This window comes from Astatotilapia calliptera, chromosome 8 (assembly GCF_900246225.1).
Source record: "Astatotilapia calliptera chromosome 8, fAstCal1.2, whole genome shotgun sequence".
Taxonomy (NCBI): domain Eukaryota; kingdom Metazoa; phylum Chordata; class Actinopteri; order Cichliformes; family Cichlidae; genus Astatotilapia; species Astatotilapia calliptera.
This window is the reverse complement of record NC_039309.1, coordinates 18,704,837-18,728,665: the sequence shown is the minus strand read 5'-3', so window position 1 is coordinate 18,728,665 and position 23,829 is coordinate 18,704,837. Positions and strand designations below refer to the sequence as shown.

General features: G+C 44.0%; 2 protein-coding genes across 13 annotated transcripts in view; both read left to right on the top strand.

The window, feature by feature from the left end:
* Window positions 1-23,829, top strand: part of cacna1g (calcium channel, voltage-dependent, T type, alpha 1G subunit) — a 335,496-nt gene that overhangs the window by 116,106 nt on the left and 195,561 nt on the right. For all 12 annotated transcript variants that reach the window (XM_026177284.1, XM_026177281.1, XM_026177275.1 and 9 more), the window contains exon 3: window positions 9,151-9,262. In XM_026177284.1, coding sequence (XP_026033069.1) covers window positions 9,151-9,262 — 112 coding nt within the window. The remainder of the gene's footprint in view (window positions 1-9,150; window positions 9,263-23,829) is intronic.
* Window positions 18,890-22,438, top strand: LOC113027638 (uncharacterized). The gene is made up of 2 exons (XM_026177291.1): window positions 18,890-19,331; window positions 21,442-22,438. Exons 1-2 carry the CDS (start codon window positions 19,288-19,290, stop codon window positions 22,088-22,090), a joined length of 693 nt encoding a protein of 230 aa, XP_026033076.1. The 5' UTR covers window positions 18,890-19,287; the 3' UTR covers window positions 22,091-22,438.

Here is a 23,829-nt window from a genome sequence, read left to right as displayed (position 1 = left end):
TTCAGGCATTTCACAGTTTGATGAATCGTGTCTTACCTTATAACTTATGCTTAACATGGAATTTTTAACTACCCTTTCCAGGCAGCAAAAACTACTATCTTGGAATACATCCTAAGGTGCTAATGCTAAACTTGTAGTTGAAATTGTTGAAACTTCAAAGAAGCCAGCAATCGTTATTATTGTCCAAAATCTGGATCTTTGATCATCTCTGCCTCTACAGATCAATAACTGTGGGTAATTTTTATTCATGACCATGAATTTTCTCCAACTTTTAACACGACATTGTTCTGCCTAATCTTTTCTAAACCTTAAAAATACAAATGGCAAATCCAAGACTTCTCTCTAAAACACCTGTCCTGTTTAGCTGCTTGTCTTAGATACTGTGCAGTGTACTACTGGACCACCACTTCTAGATTCCTTCTTTAAGGAAACTATAATCTCAGATTTTCATATAAGACAAAGGCTTTTGTAGATACACCACTACATTAACATTCTCGTGCTCAGATGTGGAACAGGAAAACAGCCAAAGAACTGTCATCGATTTTTCTCACAAAGTGGCATTTTTCATGAGGATCTTGCAAAGGAAGACAAATAAATAAAGATGTATAAATGCATGCATATCCGTGAGCATGCATGCACATATTTATGCACAATGACGGAGATGGATTGTGAATTACAAAGGGCTGCAGCAGTCACCCTCAATATTTCATGAACATCCTTTCACTTTCAGTTCTCTCTTTTTTTATTCTGACATGTTCAGCACTCTTTTTTCCAAAAAAAGGTTTTATTTTTGTCAGTCTCCTCCCTGAAAAAAGCTGGGGTAAGGGAGTGCAGACAGGAAAGGGGGAAAAAAGTGATCACAGAGAAAGAAAAAGAAGCTTTGACGCATTTGGAGAAAGGGGGATTGATGGGAGACGAGCAGAAAAGGTGAGGCAGTAGCAGCGGCTGTCTCTGAACACAGATGAACCTCACTTTTCACGCTTAGATACCTTCCTTCCTGCTTTGTGCACATTCACATGTGCCGGCTTTGTAAAGTTTACTCTTGGAAGAAAAGGCATTGCAACCCCAAGGAGGCAAAGACAAAAACAAGGCTGGTTGTCATGATTGGTAAAGGCGAAAATGGTTTCGTAATATAGCGAGGCCACTGAAGTTAAGCAAAACCAAGGAAGGAGAGAGCGATTTTAATGTCAGCATTTCTCTTCACAGCGGCCATTTTATAATCATCTCCCTGGTGATTTCCTGTCAGACATGAAAAGTTTCTATTTTCTCACCTCGTTCCAACTAAGTTTGGCTGAATTTAAACTTTTAGATTTGTAGAGTTCATGAGTTCGTATGTTTGAGGTTGTTAAAATCTGACATAAATCCTCAATTGAGGTTTCAGAACAGGAGTCCTATTGTAAAGGGGGGGGGGGGGGACCCATCACTGACACGATCAGGTTTGGGGTTCCCAGGAAGTTAATTTGTTTTTGCCCAGCTACTGGTTTGTTCTGTCTTTGTAGCCTTTAGATTCACATTAATAAGAGTCCAAGACCTCATGTTCGCCTTCAGGGATCCGCGACATATAAGAGTTGATTAATTTGCCTCTGTTTCATGATAGTGGTCATGTCAGTAATAATAATTGCATCCTTCAGTCCTGTGGTATTATTTCCTCATGGCTCTGAATATCCTCTTGTACTTGACATAAAGATATGCATGTCAGGGATGGGTGGATAACAGTCCACAAATCTAGATGGTAGACTCCCCATTTCTTATCATCTCCTTCAACTCTGTTATTCCTCCTCTTCCAAGTACAGAATAAATCGAGCCTTATTTCAAAGCAGTATCTGGCTTTCTTTTCTCACCTGGCTCCTTTCCCTTTCTTTAGCCCCGTTTCTCATGTTCACCTACCTTATCTGCTTCCTTTCCTTTCTACTTTCTCCTGCTGTTTCCATCCCGACTGCCTTTTCTTGCACCTCGCTGGAACCTTTTAATGAAGGAACAAACGCACATGTTCAGCTGAATGTCACTGCATTGGCCCAGCTCCCGCTCCGTCTCTCAGCTGCTTCCTGTGCCTAACACCTTGCTGATGTCGGGCTTGGCCTTTGCCGTACTTGAACTTCAGGGAAGAGTGAGTTTTAATCAAGGCGACGTGGCTTTTCACATCCTCTTTCAGAGCCACTCTTGACTTTGATCTGAATTCCTTTCATGAGCATAATGGAGAGTTGTGAAGCCTGAATTTCACTAGGTTGCATCAAGAAAATCGTCCCAGTTCTGCAATGTACAAAGTAAGCAATATTCAAGCTGTTTTAGCTTCCATTGAGTATTGGTGATTGGTGGGAGATTGGTGCAACCTATTGTTAACGTATGTATTGTCTGAGAGTTGTACTATTATAGTGATAATCTTATAAAGAAAAGGGCAAGGCTAAAATTACATAAGGAAGTGAAAGGAACAGAATCTAGTTCATGATTCTTAATTTATTGTTTAGCTAGATGTGTTAGTGTATTCTCTTTTTCTGATTTCTCATGAATTTTGCTCAAATTGCTTGCTTTTTGCCTTTTATGTTCAGTTTGTAACAAAACACTTGACTTCCTGTCTTTGCAACACCAGCAAATTTGTTAGGCTCATTTTTTTCTAGTCACGACCACTTTAGTCGAAATAGGACTGCCATTCCATCTGAAGGCATTTAGGTGTGGCAGAATTGCTTTGTTCTGGCTACAGTCTCCCCAAACTATGTACATATATGAAAAGTTTTGTGCAGGGTGGTCCACATCCTTGTCCTACCATGCACATGCATGAAGAAATCAGAAGCCTCTCAGAGAACACCGCAGGCATCTCCAAAAGTTGATTCTGTTCATCTGGACGTAGGTTTTCTGTGGGAGAAACATTTCGTCACTCATCCAAGTGTCTTCTTCAGTCTCAGCTGACTGCAGGTTTCCCCAATCTTATGAATAGGACATTTGCACAATGACTGAAACTAGCACCACTGAATGAACAATGGGCTGGGAAGTCAGTTCCTTGATCATTAATATGCAACTTCTCATGACCATTGATCAACAACCACTGATCAAAGCTCATTGATCAAAGACCACGAATCAATAGCCACAAAAAGGCCATTGCAGAAGAAGCAGGACGTGTAAAGGTCTTATCAGCCCAAAGGAAACGTGCTAACAGGCATCTGCTGATTCTTAAGGTAATGTTTGTTAACACTGTGATCGGTGGATCTGCTGGGATTGGCAGATGAGCTTGACTCCGTGGCCTACCAGATTTATTTGCATGCACTCTTTTTAGTCTTTTAGCCTCTACACATCAACTTCCACATATTATTTTTAACCTTTAAGCAGCTTAAAATTTATTAAAATCATCTATCGATCGATCCGTGTGTGTTGTGTCCTGCTTTTTCCATAGCTTTTATCTAAAATTATGTCCATACATTGTATACATTAAACCCAAGCCTTTTTTTTACCTTTTCAGTCTGGAAAACCTGGAAAGTTAATGTGAAAACATTAACATGAGTGATCTCAATCCTCCTTTTATGTCTGAATATATTTAAGTTGTGTAAGATAAGGTATAGCACGTTCAGTATTTGCACATGCATCTTTTATTATATAGCTGTTTCACCCAACTGTAGTATCGTGCCAAGAATTCCCCGAGTGAAAGATATAGATTTGGAGAGAACATACGAAGAGCCAAGGCCAACCGGTATGTGTGGAGACGGGCAAGGCAGAGATGGATGCAGAACCACGTCTTGTTTGAGTTATAGTAAACACAATGAAAAATATCTATTCAGAGAGTCTCGTCTATATCGATCGCTCTCAGAGTGCATGTGTGCACCTTATCTCATCCTGCTGAGGATTCATTTCCCTACTCTCATGAAAGAAATAACAGGTGGAAAGAACTTGATGAGAAGGGTAGAAACTTTTTCTTCTCTTTCTTTTGCAACAAACTTTGCTCTTTTTTTGAATTTTTCTAACTTATTTCTGCTAACATACACACACAGATGTAAAGTTCATATGTACATGCATTGATTTCTGCGTGAGATTATTAGGGCACAGAGTCAGCTGAGTGATGTAGCGAGACAGGGGAAGACACAACGCTTGCATATTGTTTTTTTTTCTCCACTAGTCAAGAAGAACTTAACTAAAGAGGGAAAGGGGGGAGCATGCACGCTGTGTTTGCATGTGTAAGAAAGAAGAAAGGCATCGAAGAACCCAAGAGAGCAGAATACTTGGTGCTGATGAGTTTGATTATGTTGCCTCTCATATAAAACTGTTGTTGTGTGTTTTCATGTGTGTGCCTGTGGTGTAGCGCATGTGTGCTCCTTGCTTTCAGAGTTTTGACAGAGCATATCCCCGTGTATCTTTCCTCTAATTGAATCCATCCCTCAGGGTGTCACCGCTTGTTTATATGCTGACACCATGAAGGTGTGTGTGTGTGTGGTTTCACAATAAAGGCAGTACATTGCAAACTTTCTGCCCTTATTGTTTAATTATAGCCCAGCAGCTGGAGAGTCAGAGGAAGAGAACAAGGGCAGAAGAGGAAGAGTTATTGATTGCATTAGTCAGATTATTCATATTTAATGTTTTGCTTTGTCTCTGTCTCACTACATAAACCCCCTCCTCTGCCTTTTCTTTATGCCTCCCTGTTATAAATCCACCTCATCCTCTTGTAAGACCTCTAGTAAACAATATTTTGTATGCATCAGTAAAACCTGCCCTTTACATCTTCACCTTTCAAAAGGTTTCCCTGAATTTTGAGTTGTTATTAACTATAAAATTATTATATTTATAATCCTTTGTCCTTTAAAGGAGGACAAAGCACATACATTTAAAGACTTTTCTATATATTTTACAGTGACAATTTGACTTATAGTCTATAAAATTAAGTGTGTACTCTGTTGGAGCAAGTTGTAATCATAGGATAATAAGCAATTATAATATATAGCGTATATAGGCTAGCAGTAGCAGTGCCTGAAGCATTTATTCGGCACTTGCTAACATTAGCTACTGTCAGACACCAAAAGCTGCTGGCTGTAGCAGACCAAGGCTAGCTACAAACAAACCACTAAACACTCAGACACAAACTCACAGAACAGGTGTTCTGTGTCTTTCAGTGAATATCCATTATATGCCCCCAGAGGCTTAGTCAGCAGACTAGCCAGTGGGAGCTAGCCTGTTTTTCCTGTCTAACTCCAGAGGAAAAGCTGCTAATTGGGGATGCTAACTAAGGTTGTCTGTTACACAGTTGTAGACCATGTAGCACAGAGTGTGTCTTAGCAGAACTACTTATTTATTTATTACTGGCACTGTCTCCTTTCACTAGTTAAGAGAACCATTAAACATTGCAGAAGCCCCAACTAAGTTGTTTAATAAAAACACAAAATACAAGCTTGCATTGTTTTTTTTTTTAAATTATTATACATGTTTTTTCGAGTACCTTCTTTTAAATGTCCATTTATGCTTGTTGGTTTCATATCGGCATATACACATAAAGAGATCGACAGCGAATCCCTGAAATTCGGTAACATAACAGGGGAAATAACTGTTTAAGGTGAACAATCGAAGCTGCTACCAACTGGAACGAACAATGCTATTTGATTGAGACAGGGTGTTTGAAGGGTTTAACTATGTAACCAGCTCTAACTCTCCAAACCTCAACCTTCCTCTGTATTGATTTAAAACTGCAGCAAAATGGCAGCCTTGCTAAATAACAGATAATATAAAGTCTCCATTGAACCACCTATAGTGTGAGCCACTAAGGATCTATAAAAATATCCATCCATTGATTTGTAGCTAGTGTAGCTACCAACCAGCAAAGGGGAACATCAGATTGCCTAAGGTCTTGGGTATCTGTCTGGGTATTAATCTTCAGCCTGGGCCTACAAAAGCATTGCTAGTTGTTCTTGCTCTTAGTTCTTATTCCTTGCTTCCAAAGGTTCATGTGTAAATTTAAAAATTTTCTGTTTTTTACACCATGTAAGTGTTTAATATAAATCATACTCTTCACATCCCAACTGAAGATGGCTCACAGAGCTTCAAAAATAAGTGGCCTGTCAGAACTCACTAATTTGACAGATCTTCATATTATTGCAGAAGAGATCATTTCTGGTGAAAGCGTAGGAGGCTGAGAGGGAAAAGGGCAGGACCAGGGAGAGGTTGATTATCACATATTGATTCTGCAGAGATGCATGTAGACCTGCCTTTCTTCGTACTGTACTATAGATTCATGCAAAGTGCATACAGTTCCCTGTTTTATGTCCTTTGGCAGAGTACATTTGCTTCCTTTATGAATGTTTTCTTGCTGACCTATCTAGTATATACACATTTCCTTAATGAGGACAACTTCTGATTTAATTAGAGCACAGGCAGCAGCGTATTCTACAGGTGTAGATTAAACTTGTACTGGAAAAGCAATGTTTGGTTTTCTAAATTTGGAAGAAGCTAATTAGCACACATTATTAATAGATATATTTAAAACGCATCTTTAACCATTCCCTGTCATATGCAGAAGCATTCTTATTTTGTTTCAAAGGTTTCTGGAAATTTATTTATTATCAGTTTGCTATATTATTTTTGCACAAATAGGACCAAATTTGCCTGTATTTGAGCTGGAAGGAAAACCAAGTTTCATCAGTGTGTTGAGTTCGATACCCCTACTTTAACAAATTAGCTTATAATGATTCGTTTCTGTTTATTCGTGGACTTCTCAAAGTTTTGATGACTTGAAATTTAGCGGGCTAGTGTATGGTTAAGGGCAACACAGATAAAATGGACCCATTAAATAAAATAACTATTTATTAAACAGTTAGCTGATAAAAAGCTTCCTGACAGCACAGGAGAACCTGCAGAGATGTTCAGGGATTCCTAACCCTGCACATGCTTTCCAGGAAGTGCAGTTTGAAATAGTCCAGTAGTATAACAATCAAGCCTTGGTTGGCCTGAGTAGATATTAAGAAGTGAGTCTAGGTTTATTTTTTTTTATGTTAATTTTAAATCATGTTTCAAATTTAGTTCACTCATTTTGTTTGTTTGTTTTTTCTTTCCAGTCATTAGTTAGGCGTCAGGCTCTAGAGACCAGTCTGCAACCTGCTGGTAATCTCCAGTTGTGGGACATGATGTGTAATACACAACTGGTTGGCGAGCGGTTGCTGGCTGTCACCAGGTGAAATTGGTCACTTGCTTCACTAAAGCATTTGCCCACTGCAGGTATTTTTTCTTCGTAGGTTACTAATGCAATTTACATTTAAACCTGCTGTACAACAAAATATTTTCCTATTCTCCTCTCTCCATAACGTTTATATATAATGGTAATTTGTTGGCCAACGAGATAATAAAATTTCTAGCTAGTTTTGTCTGGAGCTTGAAGGAGCTTTATGAGGATGTATGGAGAAACCTAGCGATAATGGTTTGCGCTGGTGAAGACTGCTAATATCAGTTGCTTAAACAAACAAGCCCGTAGAGCTCATTATTTTTAATTAGCCCCGCCTTCTTCTTCCTTAACTGCAAAGACATGCTGGCGCTGCCATAGTGTCGATTCCAGTTTGCACTCTTTAAAACTTTTAGTGCCACTCTTCTCAAAGTAGAGGCCCTCGTGGCTGAGCTTTTGTTTCCTGCTTAATGATCCCGCTCCATGTACTGACTGATCTTTTTAATTGCATCCCTTTGGACTCAAAACTTTCTCTGCATTCTCCAGTGTGTGACATAATCAGGCACAGCCTTCCAGATGCAACAATCATTATCCAAGTGATGCTACTGAGGCTTCCTTTGGACACAGACTTAAATATCCAGCCTACATCAATCAATACTCCTGTTAAGAACTGTTTGGAACTACCAAAGATTGTTGTATTCTTGAATGCTTCTGCGTAGCACAGGTAATACTTAGTGTCAATTAATGGACGCAGTCAAATTCCTGATTTCTTATTTTTATGTATCTGAAACATTTAAGAGTGACAAAAAAAAAAAGGAAATCAGGAACATCCACACACGTACTCATCATCTAACAGATGCATTGGGGGTAACTTTGGGTTCAGTACCGTGACCAACGATCCCTGAGCACATGGACTGTAGGAGCCCAGGATTGATCCAACAAACTTCTGCTACCACCTGAGCCACAGCCCAGATGAACGAATTCAAGACTGCTTAGCTGAGACGTTTGAGATTCTTAAAGCAATCAAGCCAGCGGAGGCTTATTTGGACTAGCACAACAGAGGGTTGTTTAAAATTCTCTGTTTCACCATTTTCATCCATCCTGCTCTTGCTTTTCTGTGTTGACAGGTCATGCTGACCCAGCTTCATAATGGGTCAGTGGGATGAACGAGCAAGTGGCGACTAATGCGATAAAAGACAGACAAGTCATTTGTCCTCACGGCCTGCATGCACACTTTTACACACCACTCCTTCTATTCACATGTGTGAAATGCTCACACTTGGGCACACACACATATGACAAACTGTTATCTTTCTGTCTAACATTGTTAGCCGGACTGGATGCAGGGTGCTGCCTGCAGGTGTAGTGCCATCTATAATACGAGTGGTGTGTGTTTGCTTGCATGTATTCAGTAAAAATGCGGTGTGGTTGTGTGTGTGTGTGTACTTATTGAAACAGTATTACCCTAATCTGTGTTTAGTCTAATCATTGATTGGTGTCACATTGCTCTAGCTGGCATTTAGCCTAACCACATTAGGTCTGCCCACTTCGACCCCACAGTCAATAAAATTCATGCGCTATGCATCAAGATGTCGCCACGTTCACTAACTGTAGACTTCATCCTCCTTTTAGTCAGCTTTCCAGTCTTCCAGCATCTGCCTTTGTCGTCTTTTGTTCCGCCTCAGACGATCTCATCTAAAGTGCCTATCCATCTCCCTCGCTAACACCCTGAACAATTTCCAACATGCCTTCCTAACGGATCTTTGGTTAAGAGAAATGAGAGCAGTGACTGCCACTCTGTACAGTTACAAGCAAGCTTTCCTATTTCCCAATTTTTCCTTCTTGGCTTGTTCTCCTTTCAGAAACAGCTTTTGATATAAAGAGATAAACATGCATCACTTTGTCAGATGAGGCTGGGATAATGAGGTCACTGGAGAAAGCCTTGAGAAATGCACATTTTTCTACCGATTGTCACTGTAAGCTGCTGTCATCTCTCTGTGTTATATTCCTTAACTACTGTTCTGCACATGGTTCGAGCGAGCGTCCATGCTGGTGATCCTGCTGAACTGTGTGACACTGGGCATGTTTCATCCCTGTGAAGACATCAACTGTGACTCGGAGAGGTGCAAGATCTTACAGGTAAGGCTGTTCCTGGCTCAATATGATATGTATGAACTGTGTAAGTTGTAATTGTGCTTCACTTCCAGGACATCAGAGTTCCTATATATGTGTGTGATTGAACTTGCACAACAACGGCTTACTAAGAGTCAGTAGTTGTCATGTTTAAATTTGTATTTGCTTTTATATATTGTGGGTTCAGTGTGTTTACATGAGTTGGGTTACGTGGGAAGAATGATATCCTGTACTTAATACAAAATTAATTAATTAGTTTTTAATATATCTTAAACTCAATTTTATGAGTTGACACCGGTAGAGGGAGGCCAAAACCAGTTGTACCAGTTACCAGAGCTAAGCTAACATTATCTGTCAGTTAACCTGCACTGAGCTTTTAATTTTTAATCATGTCTTATATCGTTTGGTTGATTTCATTCATTTATCATTCATATTTTATTAAGCAGGTTTTGAAGTAATTAAGTTTTTTAATAATCTGAAGGTAAAAAGTTAATGATTTAATCAGCTCGTTTCTGTTTACATATTTCTCCAAAGGTTCTCGAATGATTTTGTACTAGCTAATTTTTTAAGAAAGAAATTATAAAAAGGTTACCTTAAAAAAAACAAAAAAAAAACCCCAGTATTTAATACAATGTTTAATTACTAAATTTAGTGTTAAATTTTACAAGGAATTATGAATGCATGTTGTTGACCGTGCTAGCTAGTTTTAGCTTTAGGTGATAACTCCTCAGGTCAACAATCTTATCCAAATGTGGCAATGATTATGTTCACAGGGTTTGAAATGATGTCTGAAGCCCTTGTTTCTCAGACTTTTCATGTAGAATAAAACAAATACACACATTTATACTATTTCAGCTCTCTCAGCCTACACAAACCCTCACCCTCCAATCACCTTCGGATTTTAGACTGTGTAAAACAACCAGTTGTTAACGTGGAAGATGGGGTGTAGTGGTGCATTGTCCAATATCTGCTTGACAAACTCTAAAATTCAAATTTCCACTTCATAAAATTTCATTTGCAGAGCAGTCCTTACCTTTAAAAATATCCTGACATCTCCCTCTCCTGCTTTGTCTTTCTTACATCTTTCTCCATTACTGGGTGTTGCACGCTGAGCTTTTTTTCCTCGCTCCGGGAAACACTGTCAGCTTGACATTAGCTAGCAGACAGATTTTGTGAGGAACTGCAAAAATGGTTTGTGTGTTTGGTGAGATTTGTTAAGCTGTTTGAAAAGTTGCATTTGAAATTACCACCCACTTAAAAACCGTATTCCTTTTATGCACACTCCTCTTTTGTAGCTCAGTTCAGCTAGTAGCTGAGTACTGCAACTGAACCTTTATTTACATCTGCACCATGAACATAACACAGAGATGAGAAGAAAGAAAGGATGTGTTGATGGCATAACTGATCTGTGGGATGTTATTATTTTCTAATAACTGAGTATCAATGCCACAACTGGAAGTGAAACCAGGCTCCAACACACAAAAAATAGCTAATTTGCAGGTAACTATATGTTTTAGCCTGTCTATCAGATTAACTTGCTCATCACGTAATGGTACCAGTATAAGTCTGGTCCAGGTTAAGAAAATACTAGAATTTCACCCCAAAAAATGGAGCACAGACTTCTTGGGTGGTCTGCGTCTGAAGGTCAGCTTTACCACAGGTGAAGCTTAGCAGCCAGCTATCAGCTACAGTAGCCAGTGTCAGCACAACCGTCAATCAAAGCAGCCACAGCCCTAACTGTAAGCCTTAATGCTATCCACATGGGCGACTTTACTCACTGCCTGGCAATTTCCAACACTCTTTACAATCCACACCACCCATTTGCAATGCAGGCTTTTAAGTGAACTGTGGTTTAACAATTGTCCAAGAACTCTTTGCCAGATGTCCAAGTGAAAGAAGGAACATACATATGCATGGCAGCAAGACACTTCCTTTACTGGCGCTCATTTATCCTCCATGTTTCCTTTATGAAGACAAAAACAAGCAGTGTAACTGGAAAGTATTAAACAGGTATTTCAGGGACAGCATCCACACACTCTATAGCAAGTAAATAAGGACAACTAATGCAGAGTGTGGGAAGAAAACATCAGACGTTAATGCTGCGCAAATCCCTGTTTGCGTGGCAGATCATGAGGCAACACAACCATTATTTAAACAGAACTATAGCAGCTGACAGGGAGCAGGAACACTGAAACACTGAGATAAATTCTAAAAATGTCTAAAAAACAACGCATTTAAAAGAATCCCGGAACGAGCTGCTGCTTTCCAGCATATCTGGTCTCTGCAGCTCCCCCCATTTACATTATCTGAGATGTAAGATAAACAACAATATTATGTGGAGGCGTTTCCATTAATTTACAGACCTGCTTTAACCCAGTAAACACTAATGGAGGAGTGCCGCTGTTCGCACTGTGAAAAGCAGAAGCCTAGAAAACACTTTGTTTTCTGTGCTGAGGGAAACAAGCGGAGTGAGGTGCAGCAGAATGGATCCGCGTTATCTGGCATTGTTCATCTTCTGCAGTGAGGAGATAATGTGCTTGCAAAGTGTTTCCAAATAGATTGAATCAGAACTAAGTCATCTTATTTTCTTGTCCACTGACTCTGAAATTCAGCAGTTTCATTCCAATATGAGAAATCTACTTCGTGTATAGTCTCAGATGTTAAAGTCGGCTTAGTGGGTAACGCATGTGCTGATCTGGAGTGTTGGAAAGGTAAAGATAGTAGGGAAATAAAAGGGAGGAAAAGGGAAAGCAAATAAATTAAGGTTAGGGGCAGGGAAAGAAAAAAAGGGAAATGAGCAAGAAGAGGACATTTATGGAAAAAGGAAAAAGGCACGATTAAAAGAAATCACAGAAACAGGACAAAAGAATGCAGGGAAGAAAAGGAAGGTAAAGGAATAAGAAAATGTGAAGCAAGGAAAAGGAGGAAGGACAAGATATTAAATTAGGGAAAGGAAAAGTACTGAAGAGAAAGGATAATAGAAGTAGGAAAATAAGAAAGGTGAGGTAACAAAGAAAAACAGCAGAGAAGAAAGGAAACGAAACGAAGAGCAAAAAAAAGAAAGTGGAGAGGAGACGACGGAAAAGCAAGGGGATAAAAGCAGGGAGGAAGAGAAGATGTTAAAATAGAGAATATGGAATAAAAGGAGGTCAAGAAAGGAGAGAAGAGAAAAGGGAAAGATTAGACAGAAGTGAGAGGAAAAGGGGGAAAAGAAGAGCAGAGGTGAGAAAAGAGTTACAAAGAAAAATGGGAAATTTGGTGAAAGAAAGTAGGGGTGAATTCGAAGAATGAAGGTAGAGGAAGCAGGAGAAGGAAAAGGACAGGAAATCAGAGAAATAAAAATGCAAATGCAAAAGAAAAAAGAAGAAAGGACATATGAGGAAGAGGTGATGATGTGACAGGTGAATATGGAGAACAGGATATGTTGAGACGGTTGTGGGGGGGGGGACACACGGAGCAGAGCTTTGTGAGGGTGCTGTTGCCAGGGCAGCCCATCCACTCCCTGCATCTCTTCTGCTCGCCGACATGAGATGAGATTTAATTCAGCGGCTCTCCTCTCCGAAGCGTAGACGAATGTACGGCCGAGAGGCTAAACGCATTCTTATTAATTCCTCGCTTCCTCCATTTCAATCTCCCCGTCATTGTAAGCGATCATAAAAGCACACGACCCACACTGCTCAGCTGTCTTTGCCGCACCGTCTCAGACGTCCTCACTCTCCAGTTTTGTCGGCCTCTTCTCGTTCCTCTTCCTTCTGTTTTCGCGCTCAGGGCTCAGTTTGACTTTGTAACCTCTTTAAATGCATTTTCCCCCCCCAACAGTTTTTATTCCGTCTCCATAGCCAAACACAAGCCTTAGCAGGCAGCTACAAGTTGATATTGTTGGCTTTATTCAGCTGGTTCAACAAACTGTAACACTGGTCACTCTCTGTGTTAAGTGTTAGTGTATAATAAATGAGCGATTTTATCAGACTGATGATAAAAGTATGGCCATAACTTTGTTACTGCAATCAGGCCCACAGACAGAGATAACAAAACCCAGTAGCAAAAACATAAATGCACACATTGACTGAGATGGATAAGCTGCCATCATAAATAAACCAACTGTAATTACTTCATTTTACATCAGGAATTCTACTTTGTCTCCCTGGGCTAATGTGTTCCCCAGCTATGCTTTCCCTCTTTGGCTATGTGTGATGACAAGCTTGAAGTCACGAAATTGACGCTTTTAACATTTGTTATTGGCAAAACATTTGTTTAAATATAAAACCTGGCTGTAGTTTCAATATGGATACCGTGCAAAATCTCCCCTCGTTCATTATATTTCGCTTCCAAGGAGACAGACTTTCTTTTAAAAGAAGTTGAAAGTAATGAAAGGAGCTGTAGTTCTTCAGGCTTGCTGATGTTTTTCTTTCAACATTGTTTGCTTTTTCAATCATTTTCAGTCCAATCTGTGTTCCTGACTGTCTTCAGAGTATTTTGTTGTTTTGTCTCTTGGTTGTTCACTAATTTATAAATCTAATCTATAAATCATTCGAGCATACAACAGTGGATGAACCAGTGTTGTATCCACACATAACAGAAAACTGTAAAAAAACAGTTTTGAATTGCATCTTTAGGCAATTTGTTACCAGCAGCCTTTCATAAAAACACTTCATTTGACTCATTTCTGTAGTTGCATTAATCTGCATTAATACAAAATGAAAACTAAAAAATAAAAATAAAAGAACTCCATCCATTTTCTTCCACTTGACCTCATCAGGGTCGCGGTCCCAGCTACCATAGGGCGAGACCGGGGTACATCCTGGACAGGTCGCCAATCTGACGCAGGGCTTTAAACAGATATTAGCCAAAAGCTCAGCATGGTGTACAGTGTCTCCTTAACAAATGTGGGCACACTAGACAAGTAGAAGATAGAAGTGGTGGCTTTGAAAACTATCTATAGCAGATGAATAGTATCTGAAAGTTATGTTCTTAAGAAGCAGAATAAGAAAAATCTTGCAAAGATGTCACACAACCTCCTGACTTTCAATCAGCTCTTCCTCCTTAAGGAAAGATAACAAAGGAAAATTAGGTGTGCCAAATTACTAAAGAACTGGACTAAAAATTAGGTTTTATGATCATCAAATCATCAACATGTGTGATGTGTGAGTAGATCAGAAGAGAAGTACAACAGTGAGTGTCTACAGCCATTTGTAAAACACGGTGGATCCTCTGTTACTGAATTTAAGAGAGTGGTATTTGGGATATTTTCAAAACTGATGGAATAATGAACACATGAAAGTATAATCAGATTTCGATCCACCATGTTGATTGGCAACACATTCATTCTTCTAGCTCAGGAGGCAGGTTAGTGATTGGAAGGTTAGTAGTTTGATCCCTGGCTCCCCCAGTCTGCATGCCAAGTATCCCTGACAAGATACTAACTCCAAGTTGCTCTCCGATGCATCCATCAGAGTATGAATGTGTGTAAGTGTTAGCGCCTAGCTAACACTGAAAAGCATTGAAGAAAGTGCTCTTGTGAATGGTATGAATGGGTGAATGTTGTATAAAGCACTTTGAGTGCTCCAAGAGAGCACTAGAAAAGCGCTGTATAAGAATCAGTCCATTTACCATTCTGACAATGATCCCAAACACAGAGCCAATGCATTAAAAGCAGTCAAAGCATGCATTAAGGTATGCAGTAAAGGTGAACCTGGATGCACAATTATGAGTCATGGTCTGGCCTCCCTAAAGCCTGGAGTGTCATTGAAGCTGTGTGCGATCATCTTAATAGAGAATGGAACAAAAGGCAACCGTCATCCAAGCTTAAAGAAGCCTGGAGAACTTTTCCTGAAGACTAATCAAGGAAATGACAAGAAGCCTTGCCTATCAGAGTTTAGGCTGAAGAATAAAGAGGCTTCTCACCAAAACCTAAAGAAATGGAAGATGACTCAAGACTTTTACACACTACTGTACTCCACATTTCCAAAGTTCTCAAAAAGCCATTTTTAAAACACACTGTGTTGTGTTACTAGTTGACACAGTGTCACGTATTTAAAGCCCTTAACTTACCCCAATAACCCTCAATCAAACATGAGATCACCATTTCAAGATATTTTAGAAATGCAGAAAATATTTTCCCTCTTACTTTCGCACTCTTTTAAATGCATTGGCCTCTCTAGCTGCTCTACTTTAAAGGCCTGATTGATGGCATGCTGCTGTGATGATTGCCCTTCCTGCAGGTTCTGCTCTCAAAACTGAGAACTACTGAAGCTCTGTTAGAGTGGCGGTAAGCTTCATGAAAAGTGTGTGCCTTTCCAAGTTTTACCCAGTCAGTAGACTTTGCCAAAGGTTTCAGTTCAGTTCTAGAGTCACTTCAGTGCTTGTTAAAGCAACAGGATTCAGCAAATTTGTGTCTAAAATCTAGTATTTTATAAAGGCTAAATGCTTCCTATCACATTAACGTTAATGGATCTGTGTTCCACAGTTGCAAGTATTAGTGCCTTAGCTCTCAGATCAGGGCTGTGCTTAACACAGATAGCATGAGGGCTAATGAGGGACCATCGCCAAGACTTTGCTCTGAGATGTCTCTAAATGAGCACTCATCCTGACACGGCTAATGTCGACCGTAATGATCACAGGCCGTCGTGTAGCCGCGGGGTTGGAAGAAGGACGACCCCCTCGTCAATCTGCCGGGATTGTTGAAAGGTTGCCCTTTTTTACAATTTGTTTTAGTGGAAATCCATAGGTCACTTTAAATTCATTTGTTAGCAGTGTCATCGCTGCATGACTAAACAGTATAAAAGGCCATTATTTGGACCATTTTGAGACTGGTATTCAATACAGCTTACATTTTTCTTCTCCTTTATGAGCATTATTTGGATCATCCATTCATCTGTTTTACACTTTAAGATAGTATGGGCTCGAGCCTATACATTTTTTGCAAACTTTAATAGCTGCATCATCACAGTATTCTCATCTGTGCTGTCTATAAACTAAAATAAGGGGGTTTGTAAGTGGAGGACCACAGTAGCAGTGGCTTCATTAATTATGTACATCATTGGATATATCAGTGTGATTCACTGTAGTCTTATTAACTTGGATGTTGTTCTACACAACACAGTTGTGAAGAACAACAGTGTAGAACAACTGTGTCGACCTCACTGCAGTGAGATCAGTGGGAACAACAGCAGCACGATAACTGTTGCTACATTTTTATGCTCACCAAAAGTCCGCATACCCTGACACTTGAGTCGTGAACTGTTTTGGGTTTTTTCTGTGTATCAAGCACATTATAGAGTTTCAGTTTTGCTGCTTATATGCTATAATATTTGCAGCAGTGGCATTTGTGGGAGCAGCGTTGAATCGATCTGATCTTTTACATTGCAGAAGAGAAAAGGCCTAGGATAGCTTACATCATCACTGAATCAGTTTGTTGTACTCAGTCTGTAAGCTACTTTACATTTACTTTATATGCGTCAGTGCAGATGTCTGTCTGTTCTCTGTTTGCTGAAAGGCAAACAGTAATAAACACACGAAAATGGATTTTCCTTAAAATGCATAGCACCCCCCACCCTATTACTTTGTGTCACTGTAACTGTGAACGTGTACACTGATATTACCACTTAGCTTAAAGGCATCACACTTGCAAGAAAAGTTGTAGTATTATTATAAATGCATAGTTTGGTTTTGTTATCTTTTATTGCTGTTACAGGGTGGATGAACTACATAATCATGACATCATTAAATCAATTAAAATGTCTATAAATCTATAATCCTTATGTGTGTTTCTGTTGTGAAAAAGACAATAAAAAAAGTGTTTGTTCTTTGTTTTTCTGTGCTTTATCTCATTCTGAGACATTATCTTCAGTGGTAAACAGACCGGAGATAAAATCTTTGTGAGTACATCAGTCAGCTTTCCAGCTCAGGGTGGAAAACTAAGAGATGAGTGATAAAATCTCTGCAGCTTTAACATTGAGAATTGTCTCTCTTTTTTTTTACCATAAAAGAAAAATGGATAACATTCTTCTTTAAAAGCTACACTTAACCCTCCATCATCTCCTCTGAAGCAGCTACAGTAGAGAATGTGATGGATGCAGAAAGCTAATAAGATCATGAGCAAGAAGGTGAGTAACAGAGATACAAGTACTATATGGGGGAATTTCATTTGGAAACGGACAAAAGATGCTTTAAAACAGATTCTCATATTATAATATCGCAGTCCCACATGTCACACTTTGGAGTTTCTGAGCTGTAGTCTGTAGTGATATTAGGTTTCTGCTGAACAGGTAATGAGCGAGAGATGGGCAATGAACAGGAGACCAAATAAGATGAGGAAGACTAGGGGTACACTCAAAAAAGCCTTTTTTGGATTCACTTAAAAGAGATTATGTCGAGTGGTTCCACACAATTGTATTAGCTAACCCCTAAATAATAGTGTAGAATACACCAGGCACAGACACACGCACACACAGGTAGGTACAGCCAACTTCCACATTTATTCAAGTGTTGTTGTTTTGACAGCTGACTCAGTCACACAGTCTGACAGCTCACGAGCCCAGCTGATCTCTCCCCTGGCCGCTCCTCCTCGTCTCACTATAAACACAGCGGAGGGAGACCATCATCAGTCCATAAACAACATCAGCTGTTCTTACCGGCCTCGCAGCGCCGCCTGTTGAGCCTTCCGCTCCACTCCTCCCGGGGCCACGCCTCCGCCACACACCCCCACCGCCCGTTCGAGGCCGGGGAGCCGTCCGGCCGAGCCAACTCCCCCCCCCCCGCGAGCGAGAGAGGAAATCGGCCACTGCCATCTGCGCCCCCGGCCTATGGATCACCTTGAACTTAAAGGGCTGCAATGCCAGATACCACCGGGTGATCCGGGCGTTGGCATCCTTCATGCGGTGGAGCCACTGCAGCGGGGCGTGGTCCGAACAGAGGGTGAATGAGCGTCCCAGGAGGTAATAGCGCAGGGAGCCGACCGCCCACCGGATGGCCAGGCACTCCTTCTCCACGGTGCTGTACCGGCGCTCGCGCTCTGCTAGCTTCCGGCTGATGTATAGGACAGGGCGGTCGGCCCCCCTCACCTGCTGGGACAAAACGGCTCCCAGCCCTCTGTCCGAGGCGTCAGTCTGCAGAACAAAAGGGAGGGAAAAGTTAGGAGTGTGAAGCAGCGGCTCCCCACAGAGAGCCTTTTTCACCTGCACAAACGCCGCCTGGCACGGCCCCGTCCACTGGACCAGATCCGGGGCACCCTTTCGAGTGAGATCGGTCAGGGGGCTGGTTAGCTGCGCAAACCCCGGCACAAAGCGACGATAGTAACCCGCCAACCCCAAGAACCGTCTCACCTCCTTTTTCGTCCTGGGGCGCGGGCAGGATGCGATAGCCGCCGTCTTCTCCACCTGTGGACGCACCTGCCCGCCCCCCAGGTGGTACCCCAGATACTGCACCTCCCTCCGTCCAACTGCGCACTTCTTCGGATTGGCCGTGAGCCCCGCCCCCCTCAGGGACTCCAGGACCGCGGCCACCCGCAGCACATGCTCCGCCCAGGTGTCGCTGTGGATGATCACGTCATCCAGGTAGGCGGCAGCATACGCTGCGTGCGGACGCAGTATCCGGTCCATGAGACGCTGGAAAGTGGCCGGGGCCCTGAACAGGCCAAACGGAAGTGTCACGAACTGGTACAAACCGTACGGAGTGGAGAAGGCCGTTTTCTCCCTGGCCTCGGCAGACAAGGGAATCTGCCAATAGCCCTTGGTTAAGTCCAGTGTCGTGAAAAAGCGGGCCGTGCCTAACCGGTCCAGGAGCTCGTCGACCCGAGGCATGGGGTAGGCATCAAAGCGTGACACTTCGTTCACCCTGCGATAGTCGACACAGAACCGTATAGACCCATCCTTCTTCGCCACCAGAACGATGGGGCTACACCAGGCGCTGTGCGACTCTTCTATTACTCCCATCCTCAGCATTTCCGCCAATTCCCTCTGCACGATTTTTCGCTTATGCTCCGGGAGCCTGTAGGGCCGTGAACGCACCGTCACGCCGGGCTGCGTCACGAAATGGTGCTCGATGAGGGACGTCCGGCCGGGCAGGGGGGAGAACACGTCCGCAAAAAGCTGTTGCAACGCGACAACATCCGCTCTCTGGGCCTGTGTGAGATGGTCATCACAAGGGAGGGAGGTGGGAATGATAGAATTTGGCACCTCAGGCCCCAACTCATCTCTCTCCTTCACCAAGCTCACCAGAGAAGCGGTTTCAACCTCTCGCCACAGTTTGAGGAGATTGAGGTGATAAATCTGCGTGGCTCCTCCCCTGTCCGACCGAGCGACCTCATAGTCCACGTCCCCGACTCGCCGTGTGACCACAAAGGGTCCTTGCCACTTGGCGAGCAACTTCGAGCTGGAAGTAGGGAGTAACACAAGCACTTTATCTCCCGGTGAAAATTGCCTGAGCATAGCCCCTCTGTCATACAGGCGTTGCTGACGCTGCTGAGCCTGGAGCAAATTCTCCCGTGACAACCTCCCCAAAGTGTGGAGTTTTGCTCTCAGGTCCAACACGTACTGAATCTCATTTTTGGCGGGGCTCGGACCGTCCTCCCAGCTTTCTTTAATCAGGTCGAGCACCCCACGTGGCCTCCTGCCGAACAGCAGTTCAAAGGGAGAAAATCCCGTGGAGGCCTGGGGCACCTCCCGCACTGCGAATAACAGAGGGTCTAGCCAGTGATCCCAATTGCGTTCATCCTCGTTAATGAACTTCCGAATCATGGACTTTAAGGTCTTATTCAGCCGCTCCACCAGCCCGTCAGTCTGAGGGTGGTAGACGCTGGTCCGAATAGATTTAATGCCCAGTAATTCGTACAGTTCCCGCAGTGTACGAGACATAAACGACGTGCCCTGGTCAGTCAGTATCTCTTTCGGGATTCCGACTCGGGAGATGACCTGAAACAGTGCCTGCGCCACACTCTTTGCAGAGATGGTGCGCAGCGGAACTGCTTCTGGGTACCGCGTTGCGTAATCCACCAGGACTAACACAAAGCGGTAGCCGCGTGCACTCCGGTGAAACGGCCCGATGAGGTCCATGCCGATGCGCTCAAACGGGACCTCAATGAGGGGGAGAGGGCGCAGCGGCGCCTTCGGTATGGCCGGCTGGTTAACAAGTTGGCAGTCCGGGCAGGACGCGCACCAGCGGCGCACATCCGCTCGGATGCCCGGCCAATAAAATCGGGCCGTTATTCGCTCCAGAGTTTTCTCATAGCCCATATGCCCTGCCATGGGGTTATAGTGGGCCGCCTGGAAAAGCGTTTCCCGGCGGCCCTGCGGCACCAACAACTGGGTGTGTGTTTCCTCTGTCTGAGTGTCACGACTCACTCGATATAATCGGTCGTTTAATAAGACGAAACGCGGGTAGGTCTGCGCGGCCTCAGGGCGCACCACGTGACCATCAATAGCCATCACTTGGTCAAAGGCTGAGCGTAGGGTGCCGTCACGAGACTGCTCCAGTGGGAAATCACCCATGGGGGACACTTCCGGGGCCAGCGGGACGTCCCGTGAGGGACCCGCCGGCTCCTCCCCCCCGGAGTCAGTGTCGGACGACCCCGTGTCACCGCTGAACGCCGCGCACACGCTACACCCCGCTTCCGGTCGTGATCGCACCCCCGCGTACTGCCCCAGTAGCTGATGAAACCCCGGCCAATTGGTACCCAGAATCAGGGGGTGCGACAGGCGCGGGCTAACCGCCGCCGTTACTCTATGCGTTTTGCCCTTATACTTTAATAACAGCGGCACTATGGGATACCTGTGAACGTCACCATGCACACACCTCACCTCCACCCATTCTGCCTCCAGCAATGCCCCGGGGCGAACCAAGCTTTGGTGTACGAGGGTCTGCGTGCAGCCCGTGTCCACCAACGCCTGGCGTATATCCCCTCGAGTCCTTACCGGAATACTGTATGTCCCTCCTGGACCAGGGGAGGGTGCTGGGGCGCCAGCAACACGAAACACCTGCCCCACTTCCATAAGCGGACAATCCCTCCTCAGGTGCCCCGGCTGCCCGCACTTCCAACACTCCGGCCCCGGCGTCTGTGCTGCTCTCCGTGGCTCGGGGGCAGCTCCGCTTGGCTCGGCTCCCCTGGACGGCACCAACGCCGCGAAAGGGTTAGTGGGGCTCAGCGCCGGCAGCCGCTCTGCCTGCCCTGGTGCCGGCACACAGCGCCTCGGGGCCGGCACTGGGGCCTGTTTGTTCGGCCTCCGTCCGGCGTCCCCGGGTTCCCCTGCTCCAGCGGCAAGGTGGTCCTCCGCCAGCGTCACCGCTACCTCCAAGCTTGCGGGCCGGTGGCACCGGACCCATCTCGCCGTCTCCGCTGGCAATCCCTCCGTGAACTGCTCCAGCACCACCTTGTCCACCAGCTTCGTCTCCCCCTCCGATGTTCCCGGTTGCAGCCAGCGTACCGCCGCGTCGCGCAGCTGCCGGGCCCAGGCGAATGGTCGGTCCGTTGTAGCCAGCCGACAGGCCCGGAACCGCCGGCGGTGGTCTTCGGCGGTGAGCCCTAGCCTGTCCACGTCCGCGAAGCTGCTCCTCGACGCCGGAGGCAGAGTCAGGGCCGCTGTTTGTGCCTCCCCGGACAGCAGGGGGAGCAGCCGCGGAGCCCACTCCTCCCGCGGCCATTGGCAAGCCTCCGCCGTGGCACGGAAGGTCTCCAAAAAAACCTGTGGGTCGTCCCCGTCCCCCATCCGGGGCACCGCCACCGACAGTGGCGAGGGCTTCGGCGTGGCAGCGGCCCCGACCAGCCGCTCCAGAACTTGCGTCTGCCGGTCCGTCTGCTCCTGCAGCGCGGCCAGGTGGGCACGCTGGTCGGCCGCCTGATCCCGGCTCATCGTCGCCATCTCCGCCAGCATCTGCGCCAAGAATTGCAGAGGCTGGGCGGGTGGCGCGGCCTGTGGGTCGGACATTTCCCCACCGGCACTATCCTGGGTTTCGGCACCACTTGTAGAATACACCAGGCACAGACACACGCACACACAGGTAGGTACAGCCAACTTCCACATTTATTCAAGTGTTGTTGTTTTGACAGCTGACTCAGTCACACAGTCTGACAGCTCACGAGCCCAGCTGATCTCTCCCCTGGCCGCTCCTCCTCGTCTCACTATAAACACAGCGGAGGGAGACCATCATCAGTCCATAAACAACATCAGCTGTTCTTACCGGCCTCGCAGCGCCGCCCTGTTGAGCCTTCCGCTCCACTCCTCCCCTGCAGCTGCGCCCGGGGCCACGCCTCCGCCACAAATAGTTTCAATGACATGCTGTGTTTTGGCAGCTTAACTCAATGACTTAACACAGTTGGGTGGAATCACGTGACATTCACTGAGAGATTGAATTTATGTCTTTTAAAATGAAGTATACATACTGTATACATACCATTATATTGCTGTAAGTTTTGTTGAATAAATTACTCATTTAATGGTTTTAAATTTGTTACATTTGCAACTCCTTTATTTTATTTTTTACTTTTTTGGCCTCTACTACGGTAGCAAATAATCCTTATTTATCTCATACTGGACTTTGGCGTAGCAGCCTAATCTGCTCTCCCCCTCCCTTTAAGCCAACTTTCTACTGATTGGTTGCCCCTGACAAACAAAAGATTTGAATAGAAGGTGGGTGGGACTTCTACCCACACAGTCAGAGACGTTTGCCTGAGATGACCATATTAGGATATCTAAGTTACGTTATGTATACATATGACATAAAAGGAAACGTGCATTAGGTCAACTTTAATGTTTGATGTTATGAATTAAAATAAGCTTCGATGTAACAATGTACTGTGTTACAACCCTGAGTAGATATCAAATACACACACACACCTAGCATGTGACTGGAGGATGAGGAGATGTCACATTTTACGTGTGTGTCTGTGTGCACTGTTACTCTTGCTACTATGAAATGTGGTGATTGAGGTGAAAAAAAATCTCTCTACAATATTATCTCTCTCCACCTGTGAGGACTGGCTCTCAGCTGAATGGCAGATTACAGTTAGCATATCCCATTGTCCTCACCACACAAGGCCTTCATCGGCAGGTATGGCTGCCTGCCTGCCTATCTGCGGGCGTTTGTGTGTGCATGTGATGAAAGCACCTGACCCCGGTGATAATGGCATTCAGGACTTGTGACAGGCAAAATTAGCATACATAGTGGCTAAGATTTATTTTGGAGACGAGTGGAAAGGAAGTGTTTTCACAGAACTGATGGCACTTGTTTCAGGTACACTGTAGATCCTGTCCTGTCTGTTAAGCTGCCTTTTATAGTAAAGGGCAGTAAAAAAAAAACTTCTTTTGGAAGGGCTTCATTGGTCGATATCATTTCAGCTCATTCAAATGGTGACTTCAGCCTAAGAACAGGTGAACATCAGAAGGGTAAACATACACAGTAGGAATTCGTCTATGTTTGTTATACCTTGATTGGTTTTTCCTGCAAGAAATCCGCTCCTGCAAAACAAGTAATGTGCTCACAATGCTGGCAGTGACTTTAGTGAAGTATAAATCCAAAGTTTGTTGCAAGCTTTAGCCATGAAAGGCACCGTAGCTGAACAGACAAAAGAAACAATAACA